Source organism: Podarcis muralis, chromosome 1, assembly GCF_964188315.1.
Source record: "Podarcis muralis chromosome 1, rPodMur119.hap1.1, whole genome shotgun sequence".
Classification (NCBI taxonomy): Eukaryota; Metazoa; Chordata; class Lepidosauria; order Squamata; family Lacertidae; genus Podarcis; species Podarcis muralis.
Genome location: NC_135655.1, coordinates 24,040,947 through 24,067,741, shown reverse-complemented (window position 1 = coordinate 24,067,741; position 26,795 = coordinate 24,040,947). Strand labels below are relative to the sequence as shown.

At 42.7% G+C, this 26,795-nt stretch overlaps 1 protein-coding gene across 4 annotated transcripts in view; it reads right to left on the bottom strand.

Annotated features, from left to right (window-relative positions):
* Positions 1-26,795, bottom strand: part of FOXN3 (forkhead box N3) — a 144,130-nt gene that overhangs the window by 67,580 nt on the left and 49,755 nt on the right. For all 4 annotated transcript variants that reach the window (XM_077924880.1, XM_077924888.1, XM_077924890.1 and 1 more), the window contains exon 3: positions 6,113-6,177. In XM_077924880.1, coding sequence (XP_077781006.1) covers positions 6,113-6,177 — 65 coding nt within the window. The remainder of the gene's footprint in view (positions 1-6,112; positions 6,178-26,795) is intronic.

Here is a 26,795-nt window from a genome sequence, read left to right as displayed (position 1 = left end):
CCTTGGTTGTCAAGGTAATGTAAACAAAGGCAGCAAACTTTGCCCAGAGGCATTCACAAGTGGCTATGGTAGTCAGCTGATACACAAATCAAACTCAGACAGAGTTTTGAAATTAGTGAAGAATGTTTTTGCCTTGTAGCCAGCTTAGCTATATTATGATCTCTGAAGATGCAGCTAGTTCTTAAACTGTCCAAAATCCCAGTAAACGCCAGAAGCATCACTGGCTGCCTCAAGAAACGGTATTAGGATGGTGTGTTGACTGTAGAGCTATCACATTTGCACACCTATAAACATGCATTCGTGGCATTCTGATATTCTGTCCTGTCACCTTTTTTCTTTCCAATGAATTCAGCCTGCCTCTGCTAAGACAAATCATCCCCATCTCACATCGTCATGGCCACACCTGTGTCCTCTGGATTTAACTGTGTGGGGAATTTCCCATCATTCCACTCTTTGCTGTGGAACAGGAAGCCTTCAATAATTCTGCTGAAAAGATGGCGTGGAACACAAAAGTTCCACGGAGCACAGCTCAGGTAGGGGAGAGTCTACCGCCTACTCTCCACCAGACAGTGAAGTGAACACAACCACAAACAACTTGCAGGAGGCATGAAACTCACTTGGGCAAACCATTCTATCTAAGCTTACGACATCTCACAAGAGAAATTGTGAAGACAAAATGGAATAGCCCTATGTACATTACTGCACACTTCCTCAAGGAAGGGCAGAAAAACAGATAGGATATTATGCTTCCTACTGCTGAAAACTGTCTGTCCCACCCTAGCTACCCCTTCCATTTTGCCCCATCTTACTAATGACCATAGTTAAAACACAACACAACATTTCCTATATTTTATTATATTTTAAGACTACCCTTCATCCTGGAGGATGGCAGTGCAACGAACAGAAAAGAACATACTTTAAAATCAAGTTAATATACCCTTAAAATCATTCCATAATTCAGCAGCGGATGCAAACCAAAGCCATGCTAGACTCGTAATCCACCTTCAAAGGGCTGTGGGGGGAAATATGCGTTCCTCAGTTGTCGCCTAAAAATCATGAGTGCAGGAGGCAGCTGTATCTTCAAAAGAAAGGGGGCTTCAAAACTGAGGTTCCACCATGGAGGCCATGTTTTCTGTCATGGCAAAACAATTATTGGGATGAGTTAGCATATTTACGTTTTCGTCTGTATCATGCCAAGGAACCAAAGTAATTTATGTGAAGATTTAGGATGGTACACGAGAAGCCCCAGTGGTGCTCTTCCTTGACCATGTTTTGCAAATCAATGATTCAAAGTTAACAGACTAAATTAATATGCATCTGCTAAAGAGACACAATTTAAACATATTTTGGCACAGAGATTTAACCAAAGGAACAAAACTGTACTTTAACAGAGAAGACCAGAGAAGAAAATGCTAGGTGACAACCTATGGGAGCCTTTAGCAAAAAGGCTAAAGAAAAAGAAACACTGCTGTCAGCCAAGAACTTCTTGTTTTTTAAAAAATAATCACCAAAAATTATAGGAGAATAAAGATTTTAGGATACATTGTAAATCTAGATGCTATTGACTTACATGGATGATGGCCTACTTTTGAGCAACTCGTAGCTCGAGTGGTATATGCTAAATATTGAAAGCAAGAAAAAAATCCCAAGCAATAAATGAATACACTCTGAGGAAGGAATACACCTATATTGGTGTTAAGGAAACAGTATCAAGACGGGATAGTTTTATTAAAAAATGGGTACCCTTTTAAAATTTCTGCAATCGTAAATTGGTTACAAGGAAATGTATTTCACAATGCTACTACTATTCATGTATTTTATTTCTCACAAAAATATCACTTAAACCTAATAAACCTAGTAAAAGCCCCTTTAAACCAAACACCACCTCGTCCATGTACCAATGTAATATCCAATTACCGTAATCAAGAGGAAAATAATTACATTTCTATTTCAAAAGCTTTCCGCAGGATCTGTGCAGCCTGCTCAAGTTATCCCTCCAATTGCAACCACTCTGCCTAAAGCCACAGTGAAATAAACACAGGTAGCCAGTCATTAGTTTTGACCAACATTCACTGTAATATAGACTTGGTGAAAGTCTGCCACTCCACAGGAATCTGGTGGTTTTCTTACCTGAATAGATGTTGTTAGGGCCACTGGATGAACAGCCAATCTAGTAGTAAGAACTTAGCATTCGAATATGGGTAAGCAAAATATTTTTAAGTAAGAGACCATTGTACCAAGGCCAATCGCTTTGATATTTAAACCTACTACTGTGCTAACAAGAATACCTCTACCTTCACTGCTGAACTTAAAATACTGACCTATTAAAAATGCTCTGCCCTATTAACATTTATTTTAGATGTATTACAGATCAGATCCAGTTCTACGTTCCTTGACATTTTCTTCAATGTTCACCTCTGTACCTTTTCATCCTGTTCCAAATGTGCAGAAGAATATGGGTGTTAGAAAGTCTCAAGACGCAGATTTTTATCACAGGAACGAACTGTCCTAATCACCAGAAAATCATAGTTCGAGCCGAGTCTTGTTCCATCCATGGTTCTTGCTGTGCTGCACTACTCTTCCCTTCTCCTGATACTATGTTCTGCCTACCTTGACCATAATCATATTGGACAAGGAACACGTCTCTTCAACACCCTGCACAGCTCTCATCCATTCAACTGCAAGCTGTACAAAAGCCCATGTACTTATGCATACACGCATGGAAAACACAATTCTATCCATGTTTACTCAGAGCTTTGCTCACATCCCACTGTGCTCAGTGTAGCTCATTTCCAGGCAAGTGTGAAAAGAAGTGCAGTCTCAGTAAAGCTTTCTGAGATGTTTAAATCTAGGTTCATTGCAAGGACATGGATAACACAAAACTTTGACCTCTCTTCCAATGGTAACCCAAAACAGGACTAATCCACCAAATATTTAATCATGAAGCTGACACTGGAAATGTCTCTTTTAATATCACTCCATCAGTACTTGGGCTTTGAACAGCAACTTTACAAGGAAGATGGTGACACTGGTTGGTTATTTAATGCTCAGCCAATAATTATTTTATATCAATAACTGAAAATGCAGAACTGTAAGTCTGAAATATTGCCAAAAGACTGCAAAAGCGTGGTAGCATCAGTAATGCAACAGGAGAGAATGTTAATGTGTTTTACTGACCATATGAACGTTCCAAGGGAATCTATTTGTAGGACTTCAAAATCTTTCACAGTGTTCCTTCTTTTTTGTGTGTATTTGTGTGTGTTTGTGTGTACCATGTGTTTATGATTCTGGATAATTGCTAGTAAAAACGGATGTATCATATTCAATGGGAAGTACCCTGAGGCTGCTGACTATATAAGACTGATTGTATTGCTTTGATTTGCCAATCTATATTTTCAACACACATACACACATGCTGGAATGAGCAAGGACTCTCTGCTTGTTATAACCAGCCACTGCTATGAACCTCCCTCAAATTACTGTGAGGCAGTACTGAGCTCAAATAAGATTGTATTTAAATAAATAAATAAAATAAATAAAATAAAGATAATATAAATGAATAAAAATTTAAATTAAATATATACACACACATACATATATACAAATTTGGGTTGTTTCATCCACAATCCCTAGAAAAAATAATTATTGGTGTGGGAGAAGCTGTACACTTTTTAAAGAATGATTTGTTTTATTTATAAGTATTGCCCTCGAGGTCTTATGACTCGAGGTCTTATTGTTACTTGAATTTCACAGAGTAGCATTTTTCACAGGAGGCATTTGAACACTGCCATCATCATTAATATATAAAATAGTTTTTTGGCACATAGCTGAAAATATGATTGTCAAGATGTCTGCCAAGACAATGGTTTTATGCCTTCATTTATAAAACAAGGCTTTATGCCCTTATTGTTGTCCCAAGGTGAGAATTTTGGGTTAGGCAGCTGTTCCTGCACGTGCCACATGATGGATGGTGGAAGGCACAGTTGCTAAAATTCAGCCTTCTTTAGATACTGCACTCTAGCCTAGTCCAAATGAACTAGAATTCTAAACTAATAAAAACCCAGATGTGCTTATTCCTCTAAATGACGAAAACTTGCCTGGTACTTAATTTAACACATTCATATTCCCAGGATTCTACAGTGGTTATTGAATTTCCACCTAGCTAGCTGCTCAAACCTACCCATTTCATTGAGCATCCAAACTCTGATTCACCTTCCATTTCCTCCTAATCCACAATATTAAGTTCTTACAATTTGGTGTGGAGGGGTGAGCTGGGGTGGGGGTGGGGAGAACAAGAGGAGAGAGCCATTTGTAAACCAGTCTGTAATATGGCACACACAAGAAATCTGAATGTGTTTTCAGGGCAGTCCGTTCTATGGACTAGAAGAGGGAAAATATCAAAGCAAAACTTTCCCAGCCACAGATTGTAACATGGGATTCAAAAGCAGTCATCTTGGCCGTATGCTGGCCAGCTATTGCTAGACAACTGTGCTATTTTTGGTATGTGCTACTGCTGCTGCTTCATTGTTCGGCTGTTTGGGTTTTATTTTGCATGGTTTTGCATTATTTTAGTGGTGTTTTCGTTAGGTGATTTTTAAAATTTGTGAAGCGCCGTGGTATTTTTGGATGAACTGCAATATATAAATAGCTTAAAGGGGAAAATACACCTGAAACGGTGGATAATGAGACCCCCAGACTTTGCGTTCACATTCCAAGGCTATGCAGTGGTACCTCGGGTTAAGTACTTAATTCGTTCTGGAGGTCTGTTCTTAACCTGAAACTGTTCTTAACCTGAAGCACCACTTTAGCTAATGGGGCCTCCTGCTGCCGCCACATGATTTCTGTTCTCATCCTGAGGTAAAGTTCTTAACCCAAGGTAATATTTCTGGGTTAGCGGAGTCTGTAAGCGTATGTAACCTGAAGCGTATGTAACCCGAGGTACCACTGTAAAGCCAAAATGGTATATGGATATGGAACCGTGATCACTGTGCCTTATGTATAGATAATAATTGCTTGCTTAAAACATGGCCGTTTCCCTGTTTTGAGTGCTGCTTTTGCATCAGGTGTGGGAGGCTGGGCTTCAAATTTTCATTTGGCATCAAGTTCATTTAAGCATCATCATCTCCATAAAGTACCATGTGATCTATCACTACAACCTGATATTTACAGACATTTTCAGCAAATGCAATCCATGGAAAAACACAAAAGACAAGTACCTCTATTAATCTAGAAAATTAGCCTCCTTGTCTTTTCTAAATGCAAACGAAGCAGTAGCCATAGTCGGCTGCCAGATTTTGGTTACGTGTTCTGATTACTGCCTCCCAAGAGTTATGGAAAGATAGGCAGATCTCCTATTGATATGTGCAATCAAATTTCACAGAATAGCAGCCTGGAAGTACAGCTGATAAAACTATACCCAAAAGATAACCCGAGTCTAGATCGGATTACAATTATGATTCAGAATGTGGCACGTGCACACACACACAAGCATGAAAGTGATGCTCCAAGTTGCATCAGATCCAATTTCCAAGTTACAAATGCATAATGTACTAGTTAAGATTATTCTGAATGGAAAAAAGAAGCCTCACAGATATACACATCTCTCCAGTAATGAATAGGGGAAACCGTCGGAATATAACAAAATTTCAAAAACGGAAGACTTTGTGCCTTTATATCAATCACCTTCTGCTGCTGTAGAGCTGGCAGACGATTGCTGCAAGTTATTTTTGCACAGGCGCAATAAGGAGCAAAGTTATTATCTTTATCAACACAATTGAAAGTTACCGGAACATGTCCTGCATAAACTCTGTTGACTTTGCTAGAAATGGAAGATAACAAAATCAATGATGTACATGAAGGGGAGGGGAGAGGGAAGGAAGAAGAGAGCCACCTTCACAACACACTGTAACCTTTTCCAATAAATGTTTTGCATGTTATAAAGGTAAGCACAGAGAAATATATATATTTATATATCTGTGGTGTGTACACACATGAGTCCACCACAGCTTCTTTCCAGAAAGCTTGTGAAAATCATGATAATTCTCCAGAGAATTAATGATGGGGAGGGAGAAGGGAAGATGTCAAGGGAAGAAAAATGGAATATATGACCTACCTTGCAGAAGGGCTCCATTTCGCTTGAAAAAGGTGCTTCCTGGCCAAATAGGTGGACCTGATGTGCTGAAGGCAATAAAAAAGAAGTGTAAAGAAAATCTTTATGTGATTTCGCAGTTGGCATAATTATACCTTCTTCTTCCTTTTTTTTAAAGTGTGGCATCTGTTTCACTGTGGTAAGAACATAGCATTTTGTTTTTAAAGAGTAGGGCTTAACTCTTCATTAAAAAAAATAATTATTTAACTATCACATTCTATTCACAAGAAAAAAACTCAGCCCAATGTCGGCCCACACACTTTTAAGAAGGGAGGGAAGAGAAATCTAGAAACAAAAATATTTCTCCCACACACAATTTTTTTTAAAAAACATAATAAATTCATAGCCTGGCAAAACATACATTAAGCTTACTTCTGAAATGCAAAAATGCTTTACACACTCACACTCTATAAGCCAGATCTCACTTCCCATTTTTAAAAGTATAAACCAAAGGCAGCATCTGTTGCCTGCATAAATCAACCAACCCTGAACCAGATGCTGTTTTCTTGCAACCTAGAGGACAACTTCTTATAGTGGCAAAGGTGGGTCTTTCCGGGTGCAATCTTCTGGAAGTTGGGCTTCACAGGTGGCGGTGTGAATTTTGAAGTTTGCACGTATATATATCAACATGTTTGTGCACAGGCATTCTGCCTATGAAATCTGTCAACAACTATGTGTGCATGTTGATGGATCATGGCTATAAATGTGTATGTGCACAGGTCAAATCGCATGATGTTCTACAAAGGTTAACAATTTTCTCCAATTCAGAGGCTTTGGGGTATCAGAATTGGAGAAAGACATTATCTCCTCTTCAGCTTAGAAAAAAGGGTTTTTTAAAGCTATATTAGGTGCTCTTGGTTAAACCCTGAAGCCATTTCATCACACAATACTTAAAGGCAAAACACACCCACACACCCACACACCCACAACGCTGTGAGATTTCGGGCCAACTTGAGAGCGGCCTATCTAATCATCAATGGCATCACTGTAGCTAGGAAACAACTCTTGATATGCAGAGACTTGCAGCTTAATTTCAGCTTTGCGGCACACTATCAGCACTAAATCAACTAACCAAAGACATTTGATCCAATAGATAAATGGAACTATGTCCAGTTATTTTCTTAACTTCATTGACACGAGGACGTCTGAAAGTTGAATCAGGCAAGGTTTAGAATCTGCCACATCCCTGCTCTGCTCTGTCTTAATAGATAGAATAAATTGCAGCTAAGGAAATAGATGGAGGCACAAACAGTCATCATCTTCTTACGGAACGATCATCACATTACCGCCAATTTGCACAACCTTTAGACTGATGATTCAGCCCAACCTTCACATGTCTCCATACCCATTGCTGGGCAGGTTTTAATTATAGTCATAGCAGGTGTATTAGAGAGGATTAGCTGCTTCTACAAGCAACAGCTGAGACACCCCCCCCCCACCACAATAGCCAACATAACTGCCTTGCACATGTCTGCATTCTGCATGCAAATATGCCCTGCATCTATATTCATATGCCAAATCCTTTCTATCACACCGTTTCAGCCAAAGTACGTATTGCCTAGTTTGTTAAAAGCAACAACAAATAATGTGTGCTATTTTATTTATTGTTGTATGTCGCTTTGGGTTGCATTCTGTCCTCACTGTTGCCACGGGAAGCCAACAAGCAGATCCGAAGCTCAACAGCACTCTCTCCAACTGCATTTCCCACTGACTGGTTTCAGAGGCACCGCCTCCAACAAAACAGTCGTTGCGGCTAGCAACCATTGAAACCTTATTCTTCATGAATGAGTTCTGTCCCGACTTCCCTTCAGTCTACTACAGGCTTATAAACCTGGAAATGGTAAGCTTAAGGGGGAAAGGAAAGAGAAGAAAGCATCCATTAGAATCAGGATCTTCCAAAACAGACTGAAAAATATTCCCTTAAATGGGATGCATCTTCTACCTAAATATAGAAGGGTGGGTATTTCCCTTCCAGGAAAATGAATTCAATTTAGAAAAAAGAAGAGAAGGAAAAGGCTATTAGTGCCTGACCGCAACTGGTTACACAAGAAAGGTTTTACACACATGCACACACTCGGTCACTGCAGTTGGGTGCCTTGCAACATTCAAGTGACATACTAAGCGAATAATGTGAGAACAGAAGCCTCTTGTTTGTAAGCCTCCATTTATCCAAGTCATCACTATTTCTCCTTAAAATTAGGTTTTAATTTCAGTTATTATTTGCATTTACTCAAGGAGAAGCAAAAACTTTCAAGCACAGCACATACTGTTTTCCATGTTGAAAAAAGGGGACTGATGATGTCATCATTTTAATGAAGTTCCTCTTAAACTTCACACAAGATACACAGGCCCACCGCAGAGTTGAAAAGTTAAATTTTCTATCCATTACAAGTGATGGCATATTAAAAAGGTAAAGGTACCCCTGCCCGTACGGGCCAGTCTTGACAGACTCTAGGGTTGTGCGCCCATCTCACTCAAGAGGCTGGGGGCCAGCGCTGTCCGGAGACACTTCCGGGTCACGTGGCCAGCGTGACATCGCTGCTCTGGCAAGCCAGAGCCGCACACGGAAACGGCGTTTACCTTCCCGCTAGTAAGCGGTCACTATTTATCTACTTGCACCCGGGGGTGCTTTCGAACTGCTAGGTTGGCAGGCGCTGGGACCGAGCAGCGAGAGCGCACTCCGCCGCGGGGATTCGAACCGCCGACCTTTCGATCGGCAAGCCCTAGGCGCTGAGGCTTTTACCCACAGCGCCACCTGCGTCCCTGGCATATTACTGACATGTTAAAGCCAATGCATGTTAAAACCAATAATGTTTTTAGTGATCATATGGTCTTTTTCAGCTTTCACCTCTTAAATAGGTTGTAAAATCATAAAAATCAACAGGCACTTCTGAAACTTCCAGATTTTTTCCACTCTTAAGGCAGCAATACGAACATCTAACCTGGCCCAAACCTCAACAAATCTATTTGTGATTTAAGGGGGTGGGGCAGTGAACTGAGGGCATTCAAGGGAAATGACAAAAGTAAATACAGTATTGGCAGCACTCATGCAAAACAGGTTTTTATCTGAGTCACGAGGGGGAGAAACTGAGCCACCAAGAACAATCAACCCCTTTCCAAGAAACCTAAACCCCACCCCTGCTAACCCAGAGTTCTCTGAATTCCCTGCACATTGGCAAAGCACCCAATGCTTTATAGTTGTTCGTACAGGAGTCACAAGGTCTAGCACAAGATGGCACTGGGCAAGGCTAGCAAAGCAACCATTTTGGGGCAGATCCTGGTGTCATGCCCCAAATAATTTCCATCCATGGGAGACAGAATGCCTCAACAGGGCTAACTACTGCTTGAGGAGGAGGAGTGGTTCAGAGTGGAATCAAACTTTAGGTATTTCACCAAAAGGGAGGAAAAAACCCCAGTACATACATAGTCCAAGGCATTCTGATTACTCAAAGTCTTGCAGATTATCCTGTATGTTTTTTTGTATATTGGCAGGGGGTTTAAGGGGCCAACGTTCAATGATAAGAGCACATTCTTTGCGCGCGAAGGGTCCAAGGTTCAATCCTTGTCTCTCCCACCTCCCCACCCCTCAGATATGGCTGAGAAAGACCCTTGCCTGAAACCCGGAGAGCCACCAACAGTCAATGCAGATGATACTATGCCAGGGTCATAGACTGGCTGTATGCAGAAGAGTGGTGGGAGGCACCAGTTAGGGAACCCCCCTGGGGAAGAAGGCTCAGAGCCAGAGGACTGGTGGTGGGATGGTGATGAGTGGTCAGAGGGAGAAGGAGCAGGCTAGGAGGAGGCGTCGGAAGCAGAAGTAGTGACAGGGTTTAGTGAACAGGAAGATGTTGGAGCAGGGAACAGTTCAGACACCGAGGCAGAAGCGGGGCTGGAGTAGGGCCAGGAGGAAGGGAGGCCGGCTGCAGAAGAAACCAGGGAGTCTCCCCCTCCTGCTGCGACCAGCTCCCCTCCACCCTGGTCTCCTAGAACACACAAGAGTAATGAAACAGCCAGATCAAGGGGAGGGTTGCGTGCAGATACAGGCTGAGACTGCATGAGAAAGACCTTGGAGAGGAGGAGATCTAGTGGGCCTTCAGTCCTCGCAAATGCTTCCATTGGGGCAAGACCTCCAGCTGTGGTTTGCTTCCTTGAATAAAGAGTTAACTTCACTGGCCTATGGTGATTTATTGTTTGGTTGCTGACCTACCCAACTCCAGCCCTGAAAGCTATCTGACTTGGGTAAGGAAGCCACTTGTGTTTGACACCAGGGGTCTTATAGCCCTTCCCTTTGCAGTCTCTTGAAAAGGTACTGCAGCCAGAATAGGGGGAAATTGCCACACTCTTACATACCCAAAGTCACTTCACTAATCCAATAAGCTCAGTATAGATCCCACTCACTGGTAGCATCTCTCCAGGGTTTCAGGCAGGGAACCCTTGCAGCCCCACCTGGAGATAGCAGGAGTAGAATCTGGGGCCTTAGGCATGCAAAGCCAAAGCTCTACCTCTGAGTTACAGCCTGTCTGCATCTTGATTGCAGAACTGCTTTCTGAGTGCGCATGGGGCTCTTTGCATCTTGCCCAACAGCAGCTACTGTTCCAACATAAACCAAGCCCAATACTTCATGACTGGCAGGAATTGAAAGGAGCTTAGTCCTCACAGCTAGTCATCAAAGCGGGAGAGAAGGATTTGCAATCAGGAATGCATCTACACTTGTGAACGCCAACAGGTCTTACTAATGTTCATATCTATGTTTATAAATAATCACTCGGCAATCCGAAAACAGCCTTCAACAACGTACAATGATCTGCTAAGGTTTAGGGCAGGAACGAGGTAGAAGTAGGATTAGAGGCTGTTTCTTTAGCCAGAAGTTCTACAAAGAATTACTAATATATAAAACCTAGTCACAGCCTAGTCTACATTGCAGCATTATAAAATTTTGAAATTAAAAATGAATATTTATGTCTTGCCATCGCTTTAGTAAATTTTGTTAACAAGATAAAAGAATTTACCGCTCCTTCTGACAGCTGCTGGCAGTTAATATCACAATTAGGTGTTACCTAGCAACAGCTAGCAGTATTCTTCACAAGTCAAGGAAGAGAAGAAACAGAAAAGTAACTGGACTAATTAAAATATATTTCAATATTTTAATGTGTTTATGCCAAGACATTTAGGGCACCATCCATCTAATGTTCAAACACGTTTAAAGTCTACTGTTTTGAGTATTTAAAAGTGCTTGAACTCAGGATGGATAGGGCTCATAATATTTTTACTACGTTGTAAAATAAACTAATGTTGGGGTTAACAATTTCTCATTATCCCCAGAAACGTCTTCAAGAAATATAAACTAATTAGAAATAAACAAGTTAAAATCTTCTCACCTCCACCCCTCTTCAATGACAGACTGCCTTCCATTGTTAGCATGCAATTCTCCTATTTTCATATTTGTACAGCAATCTTGCTGGGTGATACACTAAGATCTAAGCCACTGGAATCATGCCTATATAAATTTGGGAGGAGCCCATGCCTCTTTTCCCATGAACAGCAAACAGGAGTACTAACTAGTTTTGAGTTTGTGTCCCATCAGCGGGAAGCTGCTGAAGTCAGAGAAACGACTTACTTCAAGAACAAATTTATACATACTGCTTGGCATAGTGGCAAAGAGCGGAACTCTCTGGTTCTGCAGCAGAGTTCTAGCCGTTGCCATTTTCTTAAAATAGTTTTCAGAAGACGTGAGCAAAGGATCAAAAACACCTGAGTCCCTCTTGGGTTGCTTATAACATATCCAATATAACTTTGGAGAAATATATTTTCAAATCAAGCTATCTAGTTCAAACACTTAAGCATTATGACTAAAGCTTCCCCTTCCTTTTTTTGCTTGTTTCTGAGAGTGCTGTTAAGATTTCTTTGAAAGCATTTCCTCCTCCTTCTCCACCACCACATTTTACTTCGGTGGCATTTGAAGGGAAGTTGCCAAGGGAAAATTAGGATGCCAGACATGTTCAATAAAGCTGTGGGTTAATGAAACAATGTTTAAAAACGTTTCCTTCTGCAGACAATTTTTTAAAAAAAAAAAGAAAACAGCAGCCCATAATTTGTGCACAAATGTGCTCACAAGTAATGGGCCTGACTGGTAGAGGCTCTCCAAGACTTCAGAACTGGGTCTCTCCCAGCCTAGCCCTTTCCCTGCAAAGGGCATACATTTAACTTTAGCAATTACATAGGAAAGAGACTGGAATAGTTCAAAAGTGCTGCCAAAAACACAAAGAAAACACCCTTCCCCCATCCATGAAGCTCAGTGTAATTATCAGGAAGGGATGGAGATTTCCCCTGCAAATAAAGTTGGATTAATAAAGTTGTTAGGTTTTTGTTTTGTTTTGTTTTTTATATCTTAGAAAAGCGACTAAGGGCAGCAGCAGCAGCAGCGGGACGAGGGAGCATGATAGATGTTAACAAAATTAAGATCAGTGCAGAGAAAGTGAACACAGATAAATCCCTTCTCCCAAAACACTAGAATCCGAGTTGCACACATAAATTGACTGTCAGCCGGTTTGAGTCAAACAAAAGAAGCACTTCTTCAACACAGCAGGCAATTAACTTACCTAATTCATTGCCACATGGCCTCTAGCGCAAGTATCTTTTAAGACAACTTAGATAAAGCCATTGTACAAAAAAATCTATTATTTTATTATTTCTTTTTTTAAAAATCCCACCAGCCCTCATAGCAGGATGCAAGGGGCTCATTCCCAAACCCCATATTATTCTCACAACACTACCGGGAGGTAATTTAGCCTAATACTGGGGTCAGCAAACTACTTCAGCAGGGGGCCGGTCCACTGTCCCTCAGACCTTGTGGGGGGCCAGACTATATTTTGAAGGGGGGGGGGGGATGAACGAATTCCTATGCCCCACAAATAACCCAGAGATGCATTTTAAATAAAAGGGCACATTCTACTCATGTGAAAACATGCTGATTTCCGGACCGTCTGCGGGCCAGATTTAGAAGGCGATTGGGCCGGGTCTGGCCCTCAGGCCTAAGTTTGCCTACACATGGCCTAAGTAGATAGCAATTGGATGAAGGACATCCAGTGAACTGGATGAGGATTTGAATCTGGGTCTCCCATGGATCATGGTTACTAGCCATTACAGTGGTACCTTGGGTTAAGATCTTAATTCATTCCGGCGGTCCATTCTTAACCTGAAACTGTTCTTAACCTGAAGCACCACTTTAGCTAATGGGGCCTCCCACTGCCGCTGTGCAATTTCTGTTCTCATCCTGAAGCAAAGTTCTTAACCCAAGGAACTATTTCTGGGTTAGCGCAGTCTGTAACCTGAAGCGTCTGTTACCCGAGGTACCACTGTACAACTAATCATTGAACTTCTCTGTTCAGAAGTTGTGTACCTTTGATTATCAGTCGCTGGGAACAGTATCATAGGATGGCTATGTCCAATCGTGCCCTTCTTCTGAGTTGTCCTAAGGTATGTGGTTAGCTATCACTGAAGGTGGAAGCTAGCTAGGATCGTGCAACTCCTTGGGGCTGCAGCCAGAGACCTGTGGTTTGCCCTGTCAGTTCCTCCACCAGATAAGAACACAGGCTCCAGTTCTCTCTGCTACTTGCTGATCTGCACCAACTATCACATTTCTGTTACATCCTGAATGGGCAAAAAGATCGTTGCACTAATCAGTCTGCCTTCAAAGCAGAATTGGAAACCGCTGTTTGAACTAGAAGACAGAGCGTACAAGTCCAAGTCAGGCAATACTTTGAACCACAACAGTAACTGGAAGATCCTAAGGCAACTAAGAGACCACTTCGTCCATCAGACGCACTGTAGTCCACAAAATGTCCTACTGAATTTGTTTGTCCTTAATGTGCCAGAAGTCTTAATTGTTTTTGCTTCAGCAGGCTACAACACCTATGCCACTGAATGATCCATGGTAATTCTCACGCAGGGTTCGAAATTAGCAGGGCACCAGGCACATTTTGTGCCTAAAGATTCTCCATTTGCAAGCACCTCCAGAAGTCTGGGTGCCATTTTTTGTGCCTGGCTGACACTCAAGGATTACTGAAATGTATGTGCTTTGAAGCCTCAAAGTATAGGTCAAGGATAGACAATTTGTTAAGGAGTTTAACAATAAAGAATAGAGTGTTTTGAAAACTGAAGTATGGTACCTATCTTTTTTATTGTAAAGGCCAAATTAAATGTGTATTAACCATTTCTGCTAAAAATGTATCATTTAGGAGAATTGCATATTAATTCATGCTTACCGAAATAGTAAAGAAAAAGTGTTGCCGCCCTAGACTAGACATCCTGTTTTGGTGCCCACAACCCTAGTCCCAGAAGCCATTTGGCTCCTAGCTTTTCTATCTTGGTTTTTGACACTGTTATCAAGGTAGCATGGCTCAAACACCCTGCATCTATTTATTCATTATATATACACTGACTTAACCTCCAAAATTTGACATCACGAACAAACCATACCACAAGATCTTCTGCTCACACCCACTCCTAGAAGACATCTGAATGCAGCCCGGTATTGGGAGGTTTTTAATGCTTGATGTTTTTATTATGTTTTTAGACGTGCTGTAAACCACCCAGAGTGGCTGGGGAAACCTAGCCAAATGGGCAGTGTGTTTGTGTGTGTGCGTGCGCAATAATAATAATAATCTAGACCTAGCCACAGCCCCTATATATTTACAGTTAATCTTGGAAATCTGGATGTATGTTAAGTGCACAGAGTTTTCTTTAATCATGACCTAAGCAACCACTACACTATCAAACCATGCATATTCAAGAAAGAAGGTAGCTGCTGCAAAGCGAGAAACTTTTTGTCGTGCAGAGTTAAGAAGTGGTTTCTCTTCTCTTCTGCTACTGCATTGCTCAGGTCCTCCAAACTTCCACAGAGCTTACTAGCGGAGCAGCTTGTGTTCTGTTTATATTTCACAGACACATGCTTTGTATCATGTTACAGTGATGGTATGCATAACCATGGTGACAGCTACTCATGATAAGTGCTACCAATCCATTTTTTTCCCCTATTCCAGGAGGCCCTGAGGTGGCAGGGGGCAAAGTACCAGCCTCTGCCCTGCAATCTACAAAAACTATCAGAAGGCCATGCTAAGCAATAAAGCGTAGACATTACCTATTAAATAATAACTAATAAAAAAAATTCCGTTGTGTTTTTTTTTTTTTTAAGGACAGCCAGAAAAGTTTATCCTATTTTAAAGAGAACACAGGAGTTCGTAAGCCTGGCAGAGAAGAGTCATCTGCAGGCCAGTGGCTCAAACCCAACGCATTCCAGGGGTGAGGGAAGATGCTCTTGGCGACATGATAGAAGCTTATAAAATTATGCATGGCACACAGAAAGTGGATAGGAAAAGGGTTTTTTTCTCCCTCTGTCCCTCCTAACACTTAGACTTAGACTTATTATGGTCGGAGACCAGCTTATAAAACACACTTGAGGGTACAATCCCAGAAGGAAAACAAGCATTTAAAACAATGTGCAACGATAAATTTAAAATTTATAAATGTGATAAGTGTATAGACACTTAAAACTTTAAGATAAGCTACCACAGAGAGATGACCCAGAGTCACCCATGAAACCGAGTTTGGGGGTTTTCTTAACGAACTAGTTTGGGTCGGGGGATGGTCTGCGCCTACAGTTCTGTACACAGAATCTGGCGACCATCCGGGTCGTTTTATGATCTTTGCCTAACAGGAAAAGGTCAATTTTTTGCTTTTCCGGGAGGTCTGCTAGCCTCACCAGCAGGGGATTCAATGGTCTCACTACGTGCCTCTTCATAAAAGGGACATCTAAAGAACAAGTGCTCATAACATTTGGGCACATCCAATGAAGCTGAATGTTGGGAAGGTTCAGGACTAATAAAATCAAGCACTTCCTCATGCAGTGCATAAACTATGGAACTCACTGCCACAGGAGGCAGTGATGGCTTTAAAAGAGGTTTGGACAAGTTCATGGAGGAGAGGGCTATTGATGGCTACTAGTCATGAGGCTCTACCTCCATGGCTGGAGGCAGTAACGCTTCTGAGCACCAGCTGCTAGAAAGTGCAGGAGGGGAGAATGGCCTTGTGTTCAGGTCCTGCTTGAGAACTTCCCACAGGCAACTGTTTGATGGTGGACTAGATGGGCCATTGGGCTGATCCAGCAGGCTCTTCTTATGTTCAGCTATTGTGTTCAGCTATTATGTTCAGCTATTATTAGGTACAGCATCTTAAAAAGTAGAGACATCACCTTGCCAACAAAGGTCTGTATAGTAAAAGCTATAGTTTTCCCAGTAGTAATGTATGGAAGTGAGAGCTGGACCATAAAGAAGGCTGATCGCCGAAGAATTGATGCTTTTGAATTCTGGTGCTGGAAGAGACTCTTGAGAGTCCCATGGACTGCAAGAAGATCAAAGCTCTCCATTCTGAAGGAAATCAGCCCTGAGTGCTCGCTGGAAGGACAAATCGTGAAGCTAAGGCTCCAATACTTTGGCCACCTCATGAGAAGAGAAGACTCCCTGGAAAAGACCCTGATGCTGGGAAAGATTGAGGGCACAAGGAGAACAGGACGACAGAGGACGAGATGGTTGGATAGTGTTATGGAAGCTACCAACATGAGTTTGACCAAACTGTGGGAGGCAGTGGAAGACAAGAGTGCCTGGCGTGCTCTGGTCCATGGGGTCACGAAGAGTCGGTAACGACTAAACGACTAAACAACAACAACATTATTATGTAGCTCAGACAGTGGCCTCCGTTTGTTCATTTCAAGAAGCAAGTGCATAAAAGCAGATGTTAATGGGCTGAAGTTTCTTGTGAACTATTTTAAGCTGGGTTTGGCTGTTTTTTTTTTGAAGAGAATTTCATTTAGATCTGATCGCTGCATTCGTAAGTAACACAAATGACCAGGCTGGATTTCCACCCCTATAATATTTGTGTCAGGGGACTGCCATCGGAACAGGGGAGGGAGGCAGGGGGCCCGCAGGGATACAAGGAGCCTCCGAAATTCCTGAGGAGCAGTTCCTCCTCCAGCAGTGGAAAAAAACACACCTCCAGTGGAGAAGAAAGGGAAGGCCCCAGCGCCTCACCTAGCCAGGCTGGGCAGGAGGGACGCAGGCCACTTCTGTCGCCCAGCTTGCGCAGAGGGGTGAAACGAAAAGAGGGGAGGCGGAGACTTGGAGTACTGAAGTTCTTATGCTGGGGGAGAAGCCGAAAGGGGACACTCCCGGATTCTGCAGGTGACTAAGACGGACATGTACTTTGTGGTTCTGCACTGTAAATAGTTTGCACAATAAAACCTGTAAAAGACAAGTCAGAGTCCTGCCTGGTTACTCACAAGCGACCATCACCTGCACCTGGCAATTTGAAATGAATGCAGTCAATTTACATGACTGCAGCCTTGGGACTTCAGAGCTGAAGGGCAAGCACTGTCTGGCCTCTGACATCTATCAGGGAATGAAGGACCACCAGGAGCCCGACAAAAACAGGAAGATCGTTGTGGCCCCATCCATCAGCCAAAGGAGCTACAGCTCCTTCCTTTCCTCCTCTCTGCCTGGAAGTCTCTAACTGCCAGTTGCCCTTGGGAGTGCAGAAGGCAAGGGGAAAGGCCAAAGGGAGAACTCCCACCCACCAACTGCTCTTCAAAGGAGAACAATCAGTCTGGGAAGATCAGCCTGGCCAGAACTAGATAGAATATGTGTGCAGTTCAACACTTTCTTCTGGCCTTTAAAAGCTTGTTTCCACCTTATCCCTCCTCTCCCCCTTTCCCTCTTCTGTGTCTTATCATTTGGGTTTGCTAGACTAATGGCAGGACTTGTCTCACTTTTAAAACTAAGGCCACCCCCTCTTTAGTGTCCAGGTTTCATTCGTATTCACCGCAGTTCTCAAACCTGCCATCAGCCGGCTGAGAATGCTAAAAGTCTATTTCGCTACTAACTTCATAGCACTTTAATACTTTCCCCAAGACAAATGACACTAATCACGCAGGTAAGGCCGCCATTCATTAAACAGTGGTGACCTTTCCACAATTTATGCAGAAGGGGTCAACTTCCTCTCAGTTGCCCAAAATTCTTCAGATGACTGATTAGCAAATTACCAAAAGGGAAAAAGGGGATCACGCTGCACAGCACGCAAGCACCTCATCCAATCCAAATCTCTCTCTTCCTTTCTCTCTCAAAAGATGTGCCACATGCGTGCAGTGGCCTTGAAAATACCTTCCAGCACCTACTTGCAAGCATCATAAGGTAACAGCTAACCTTGTGCAAAGGGATTCCCCAATCATCTTCTCGCAGGGTGTTTTTACATGACTTGAATGTGTGCTTTTATTTAAAATGCATCTCTGGGTTATTTGTGGGGAATAGGAATTCATTCATTTTTTTCTTTTCAAAATATAGTCCGGCCCTCCACAAGGTCTGAGGGACAGTGGACTGGCCCCCTGCTGAAAAAAATTGCTGACACCTGCTTAAGACACTCACACAAACTTCTGGCCTGGACTGTAACATGGTCAGGAGTCTCAAGAAATCACTCACATACACCATCATGCACACACCTGCAACATATCCCTAATTATTTATACGGTACCAAGTGCATTTTAATCGTAACTCATCTTGGGTTGAGAAACACGTTATAGTAATTAAAAGTTTTCTTTTCTTTCTTTCTTTTTTTAAAAAAAGAAGTCTTGAAGAGTCCTCGAGTGACCTTAAAACAAGTAGAGAGGTTCAGACGCAGATTATCCAGATAAACACTTTTGATTTCTCATCTGCTGATCCTGTATTTTTGTCTGGCTTTAGGTTTTGTTTTTGTTTTTTTTAAGACTCAAGCTTAGCCCTCGGTGCTGAGATAAGGATTACAAACACTACTGCTGAACTAGAAGCTGAAAGCTGTCCATCGTGGATCTTCGGGTGGGACAAAATATTTACACCAAACACAGTTTTAAGGACTCAAGGACATGTTTTTAAAACGTTTGGTTGGTGGGCGAAGGGTGAGACCCAAACCGGACACCTGCAAGAAAATGAAGCAACAGGGCAGGCGAGGTCCAGATAGCGTTTCCCATCTCCCCACTTCAGATAAAAAAAAACCCCTTCCTTAAATGAAAAAGAACAAAGCCTTTAATTAAGGCACTAGTCTTTTAGGATAGCTTGCTTAGCTGCTGGAGGGGGTGGGAGAACTGTTGGGGTGTTTTTTTTCAAAGAAACGAAAAGTGGCATCAGCTGCATCTCCAAAGCCACAGGATGCTGATCTCACACTTACAAGTTTTCTAAACTGGATTGTCGCAGCAGCAGCTTGAACAAAACTGTTGAATTATTTCCTTAACAAAAGAAAGGCACTTTTAGGTCCCATAATCTCATTTCAAATCCCTTTACCCCACTCCCTACTCTTTTTTGCCTTGAAATTGCAATCCTCTTTAAGTAATCTCAAGACTAATTGGTGCCAGAATTCCAGCCTCTTGCCATTTCCACCCTCCTTCCCTTCCTCCTTTTCTAATATTATTTAGGTGCTCAGAAGATCAGGGTGCCAAAGCAGAGGGGCTCTGCCCTGGGGGTGTAACTTTTTTAAAAAAAGAACCCCACCAGAACTCTTTTCGCCAATTATTAAGTCTCACAGTTTGAGCACCAAGATTTTACAGAGGCAGGCTTCACTGTCAATTAAGGGTGTGGGGTTGGGAGCAAAGAGGAGATTTCAGTTATTTGCCTGCACAGGATGTTAAGGCAGTTTAGTTTTATTAACAGAGGCAGGCATTTTAAAGTTTGCTTTTCCATTTCTTTTGCTTCTCAAGAGATAAAAACAGCAAACCTTTAAGATCTCAATTCAACAAGTTGAGGGAGGAAAAATGGGAACATTTTTAAGGAAATGGAGAAAGGAGACGTTACAAATAAATTAATCTATTTGGGGTTTTATGGTGTTCATTTTTTAAAGAACTCATAGCATCTCCTTCTTTCAGCTATTTATTCATTACATTTAATATCCTGCATTTCCTCCAAAAACAGCAAGGGACAGTGGTGAATTGGATTAGACTGAATTAATAACGGTCAAGTTCAATTCAGACAAGAAGCAGAGGTGCGTGTGTGTGTGCTTGGTCTGCTCCCCTGGTTCTGGTTGGTGCATAAACCTGAGGCAACTGCTCAACTCAGCATTACTCCAGGAGTCTCAAGGAGCAGCCACTAACATTTAGTACCAGCTCTGGCCACTCCAAGGTGATGACAGCCTGGTCCCCTGACACAAAAGGGGTTTGGTAATATCCAGGCTGGATATCAGTAATTCGCTCTGTACTTTTGCAGTTTGAAACACAAACCCACGTGTTGTTAAGTATTTCATTATTGATCACTGTTGTAAATGGTTTTCTTTCATGCTGAAGGCTGCTCAATAACTTCATTAGTGCAAAAACGAGCTGCCCATTTGATTACAAGCTCCCGAAACATTTTTGAATACATTATTTCCAAATACTAGCTTAACGATACTGGCCTTGTGTGGCAACGTGCCCAAAAAACTTGGAAAAAACAGCAACGGTTCCACTATAAATGCAGAAAGTCCCTTAATCTTGACTTCTGTGTACCTTTGGTGCTTCAAAAATATTTAATATAGTATTTAATATTTTTATTTAATATAAATATTTAATTGACACATATTTTTGTTTAAATGGGTTTTGTTCATGCAGCTAGCTGCGGAAAGCTGCTCTGTAAGCCCATTTGTGTGGTATGAAGGGATACAAACAAAAATAAATAAAATAATAATTCATAGTTGTGTTCTTCATGGGACTAGGATTTTTGGAAAAATAACAGAACTGTTTGTTTCTTCGATACACACACCAGTTACCGTAGTGATGATCTTGGGGGTTGTTCTAAGAATTTCAGTCCCACAGCAACACTTCAAACAAGGAAAATGTCACAGTTAAAATCCATTAACTTTATTGAAGCCAGAAAAACAACATATTTTGACCGGTGCCCTCAATTGGAAAAGCAGGATAAATGTTCTAAAAAGAGAGGGTGTAAATTACACCCACTTTCAAAATTATAACCAATAGTGGAGACTAAATTAGCACCTCGCCCTGTAGGCTTTGAAGCATTTTGCTTATATAGAAAATTATTACAACCACAAGCTGCAAAATATATGTGATCCAACTGAATTTCCAGATGGTGGTCCTTCAGACACTTAAACTATTAACTTACTAGTAAACAGCTTTTCATTCCTTGGTGCTATAAAAAGGAACATTAGCAAGTACAATACTGCTCTTTCCAATGCGCAAGTGATATTTTTCATGTATTCAAAAGCACAGGGTACCTACAGAAGTAAATAAAACCCGTGTTCTTTAGTCAAGAGGTTGGCTTTGTGTGAAATAGGTCCCGCCCCCCCGCTAGCATATCCTTCTTGTATAGGCAGGGCTGTCCTAAGCATATGTGGCACCGGGGTGCAAAAATTCGCCTGGCAGGTCCCACCCCCACCCCCCACCCCGCCTTCTGGACGGAGCTGCTGCAGCTGGAGCTCAGTCGGATGCCAGGTGCTGGCGACAGGGAGGGGTTTACAAATCAAATAAAATGGCCGAGCCTATTTGTCGCCTGCATTCCCCTCCCTGCTCACACGTTGCCCTCCGTCTCCAGCAAGGCGCCTAAAATTTGGGAGGCAGAGAAAGGGAAGGAGGAAAGTGGCAAGCCTCTGTGGGCGGCTCGCGAAAGCACGTCCGGGGACCCGGAGCGCCCACTCGCTTTGGTCCCGTGGCACCTTAAGACTTTGACGACGATGACCGCCATCAGACGCTGGGCAGGAGGGCGGGGGATTGGGGTGGAGAGCCGCCTGCAGCAGAAGAGCTGACCGCGGCGCTCCGACAGACGGGTGGGCTCTTCCCCAGACTCAACTCTTGGGCCCCAGATTCTCGGCCTGGCACCCCTAGCACCTATAGGTAAGACGGCCCTGTGTATAGGAAAGAGGAAGGCAACTTCAGAGGTAGGACCCGAATTTGGCACTTGGAAGCTGACCTGGTCCTTGGGTGTCCCCTGAGGTCATGCCACTCAGAAATTCTGCTACATGCTCTCTTTTAATGCTTTTGCCAGGAAGAAATGCGTCCTTGAGCTATGACATTGCCTCTTACTTGCCCTGATTTGAGGATTAACAGGTAAGGGTGTGTAAACCTCTGACTTCTGCATGCTTCAAATGCAGGCTATTATACCACATGGCACCTGGAAGATTGCGCATGAAGGAATGTGTCCTATAGGCTGAAAAATGTTCCTAGCCCGCGGTGTGCAAGAAGTATGTACACACACCCCATATATATTGTGGTCTTCAGCACTAAAGGTTGTCTCCCCACACATTGCTTTTCAACACAAAACCTGTATCCGTATAGGACATGCATAGGCAAACTCGGCCCTCCAGATGTTTTGGGACTACAACTCCCATCATCCCTAGCTAACAGGACCAGTGGTCAGGGATGATGGGAACTGTAGTCCCAAAACATCTGGAGGGCGGAGTTTGCCTATGCCTGATACAGGATATAATCTTGAGTGAGCTGGCTTTGAGACTCAGCACAAGAATGCAGCTAGTAGCTTAAGGAGCAACTCAGAAGTTTTTAAAAATACTTTATCTTAGAGGCTGATCAATTCACCAAATTCAGAAGTTGGAGTGGGGGGAAGCATCAAAATGAAACAAAGGCTTTTTATTCCAAACTAAGCTGAAAGAAGAAGAGGAAAAGCAGCCCAGTTAGATCAGTCCAGCATCCCGTCTCCTAAAGCAGGATTTGGGAGATTCCCATTAGTAGGTCAGCCTTCCATACATTTCCACCTAAGCCTATCAAAGACTAGCGGCTGTTGCAACATCTTGTGGCAAGGAATTCCGTAAGCTCGCTATACATTTTCTGCCCTTAATCTATTGCCAACCAGTTTCAAATGGATGATTCAGAGTTGAAACATTGGGGGGGGGGGGGGAGAGAAACATTCCTCTAACCAGAAATCAAACAAACAAACAAACAAACAAACAAACAAACAAACAACTGCAACATACCTAATTTTCTAAGCGTCTATGTCAAGTCTGCCACCCTGGCTGCCTTTTGCCTACACACACGAAAACAGCCAAATTGAAGAGAACGTCCTCTAACCCCAAGATCATTTTGGTTGATTTGTGGGGTGGGAAGGGGCTAAAGGAAAACACTGCCAAACTCAGCACAGAAAGCCTTTTACAACTATTATTACTGTCTCCATCAAGCCAACCTTTGAGATTTAAGAGCTATGATACGGATATGAGAAAAGATGAATACAGTGTATTTCACCCAAACTATTATGTATTGGCACTTACTTTGATAGCATATATTTTGAATTATGTGGGATGATGCAAAGTGCTGTTTCTTTTTCTGAAAGGAAAGCTACTTTGAAAGATTTTCCCATTTCCTTGTTAAGTGCAAGCATGTTTTCTTTTCTTTCTTTTTTTTTACAACCGAAAGAATTTGTTCTGAGGAAAGAAAATGAATGTTGGGACATCAGAAAGTTACAAAGAGAAGTCAGCTAGTGAGTCAATAGCTTTGCTTTAGCTCTGCAAACACTTTTTATAGGAAGGATATACATTCTGTGGGGATACATTACAAACACTGCAAATAGGTGTATTTCCCAGAAGTTAACTTTAAAAAGTGTTGACTTCAGCAATGGCATCAGCTGCTAAGGAAAATGCAATCGTATAACTTTGCTTTATTTACAGTGTAAGTTCAGAAGGACAATGTGGGTGGATTTTTGTTCTATTGGTTCAAATTCTAACTAATATGCCTGACCCCTTATGAGACTCAGGAGAGGTAGCAACACTTAAAAACGCCCCCCATCTTCCAATTCTCACACAATGGATGGCATTCTCTTTCCCCAAGAGATCTGCAGTTATGTATTTTTTCCCCTACCAAGTTGGATTTTTTGGTTTCAAGAGCTTTTCCTTGCTGCTGCTGCTGCGTAACTTTGCTTTGGTTACCTTTAAAGGTAAAGGGACCCCTGACCATCAGGTCAAGTCGTGACCGACTCTGGGGTTGCAGCGCTCATCTCACTTTATTGGCCGAGGGAGCCGGCGTACAGCTTCCGGGTCATGTGGCCAGCATGAATAAGCCGCTTCTGGCAAACCAGAGCAGCGCACGGAAACGCCGTTTACCTTCCCGCTAGAGCGGTACCTATTTATCTGCTTGCACTTTGACGTGCTTTCGAACTGCTAGGTTGGCAGGAGCAGGGACCGAGCAACGGGAGCTCACCCCATCACGGGGATTTGAACCGCCGACCTTCTGATCAGCAAGTCCTAGGCTCTGTGGTTTAACCCACAGCGCCACCCACGTCCCACTTGGTTACCTTTAGTATGTCTCCAAATTTTGGATGCTGTGTGCTGTTTGTTATGTGTAGAAACCTCTGAATTTGGGTGGCTGGAATATAGCTTAATGTAGAAAAATTGCAGCCACCCATTGCTCGTGACTCACTTGTTTCCACCACCCATATGCAGGCACACAGAAGGTTGCACACTAGGGAATGTGCTCCTTAGGCTGTATGCCTCTTGTTTAGACCATAGTTTCCTAAATTGGTGCCTTCCAACGGTTAGTGACTACACTTCCAAGCAGCTCAAGGAGCTGCAGAAGTTCTGGATGGGGCTGATGGAAGTTGTAGTCCAAAACATCTGGAGGGCACCAGGTTCAGAAAATTCAGTGGCTTGGATCCAATGCAGCATGATTGAAAATTCACTTGCGCAATGGGACTTTCATATACTCTTTCCCCACACGCCCTCAAATCTGCTCTGAAGGATCCTGCAGCCCTATGGAACTGATTTTAAGGATATGTGGGGCACTGGAAGGGACAAAGAGGGAGAGATACACAGATGTCTGTTGCATGAGCAGAGCTATAGCGTTCAATACCATCCAGCATGTGGCAGAGTCCTGTGTTCTGATGCTGTCGCTGCTCCAAAATTTTGCAGAGAACTATAATAGAACACAATGCATGGCAGCTAAGTATTCAGCAGAATGAGCTCTGGAACAGTTGGCGACAAACTTCAATATTTGTTTCTCTGCAAGGTTTGAAAGACACAAACAGTGGGTCAATTTGCCTCCACGGGATCCTGCCAGCAGAGCTGGATAAACCTTGTAATTCCTTCCGTTAATCCAGCCCCCTAGAGGCTCTTAATATTGGGGGAATTAAAAGTTATTCCACGTGTAGTTTATTAATTTCAGTCACTCAGCTATGGAGCCAAAGGTGTCGGTCTTTCGGAGCCTTGGGGGAGGCAATGGAATGCCGCCGCGCAACTTTCCTTTGAAGATAGCATCTGCACACCTAAAACCACAATTTCACTTTGCAACTTCTTACAAAACGCTGACTGGCAAATGGGAGCCTGCTCCTCCTTTGGAGACACTAATTGTTTCTGAAAACTAGTTATACAAGTTTCCAGCACAAGACAATTTGGACAGGCTGAATGTTTCTCCTATATACACACAAAGTTATATAGATAAGCACGTCCATTATTGAAGAACTGACAGCCAGCATTTGGTGAAATTATTTCAGCGTCAAATTGCGTCTTTTAACAGCTTCCCAGAAGGCCCTTTGTGCAACGGCACTAGCATTAGCAATTTCAGTAAACGAGAAATGAAGTGCTTTACCAATCAGGAGGTAATCCAATATCCCAGAATCTTAACTAGAAATTGCTTAAAATGCCAAGGACTGCTCAAGTTTTCCAAATGAGGGAAGGGAAAGTATGACAATTTTATTTTTAACACCTTTCGTAATTTATTCTTTTTATGCCCAGTTAAGGAAAATTCAGGATAGGAATGTTTCAAAAGAAACGAATTGTGCCTTCTTATAGTAAGACTGCCTGTAGCATCTTAAAAGCATTTTCACTGGCATAAACTTGTGTGAACTAGAGCCTATTTCAGGCATAGGCAAACTCGGCCCTCCAGATGTTTTGGGACTACAACTCTCATCATCCCTAGCTAACAGGACCAGTGGTCAGGGATGGGAATTGTAGTCCCAAAACATCTGGAGGGCTGAGTTTGCCTATGCCTGGTCTATTTTCTAGGATACAAGATGCAGCTACTTAAATGAGTACAGTAGGAGCAGGGACCCTGTTTTCAGACACACTCCTTTCTGAGCAACTTGTGAGTGGTGTGTGGGATCAGAGGCCAGAGCAGGCAGAGCTATAAAGGGACATTTTGTCCAGAAGCCAAGTTTCTGCCCACACTCACACACCCATTTCCGTGCTCCAGCCGGTCAGCAAAAATCATTATCCAAAGTTTAAGGGCACATTCTAGACAGGCAAAGACATGCAAGAAAGGTGTGAAGCATGGCTAGTTTGAGGTGTGGTTGGGGAGGGGTGTGTGGCCTGAGGAGAGTACTGAAGGCCAGCATTTGGTCTCTGGTTCCCCACCTCTGGCACACACAGAGAAAACAAGGGGGAGGTAGGAACTGAATATTCAGAGGGACCATAAAACAAACAAACAGCAAGACATAGGTCTAGGTTCACCAACCACAATTCTAAGCAGCGCAGAAAAGGAGTACAAGACCTAATCAGAGCGGGGCGGGGCTGACACCCACAGCCCCTGGGTATAATGCTACCTTCCTTGCTTTGTTAATTTAACCATCTAAAGTGGGAAAGTTACTTTCAGTGCTGAGAAAGCCACTCCTATAGCTTGTTGATGAGAGAGTATCAGATCCGTTAATCAATTCTA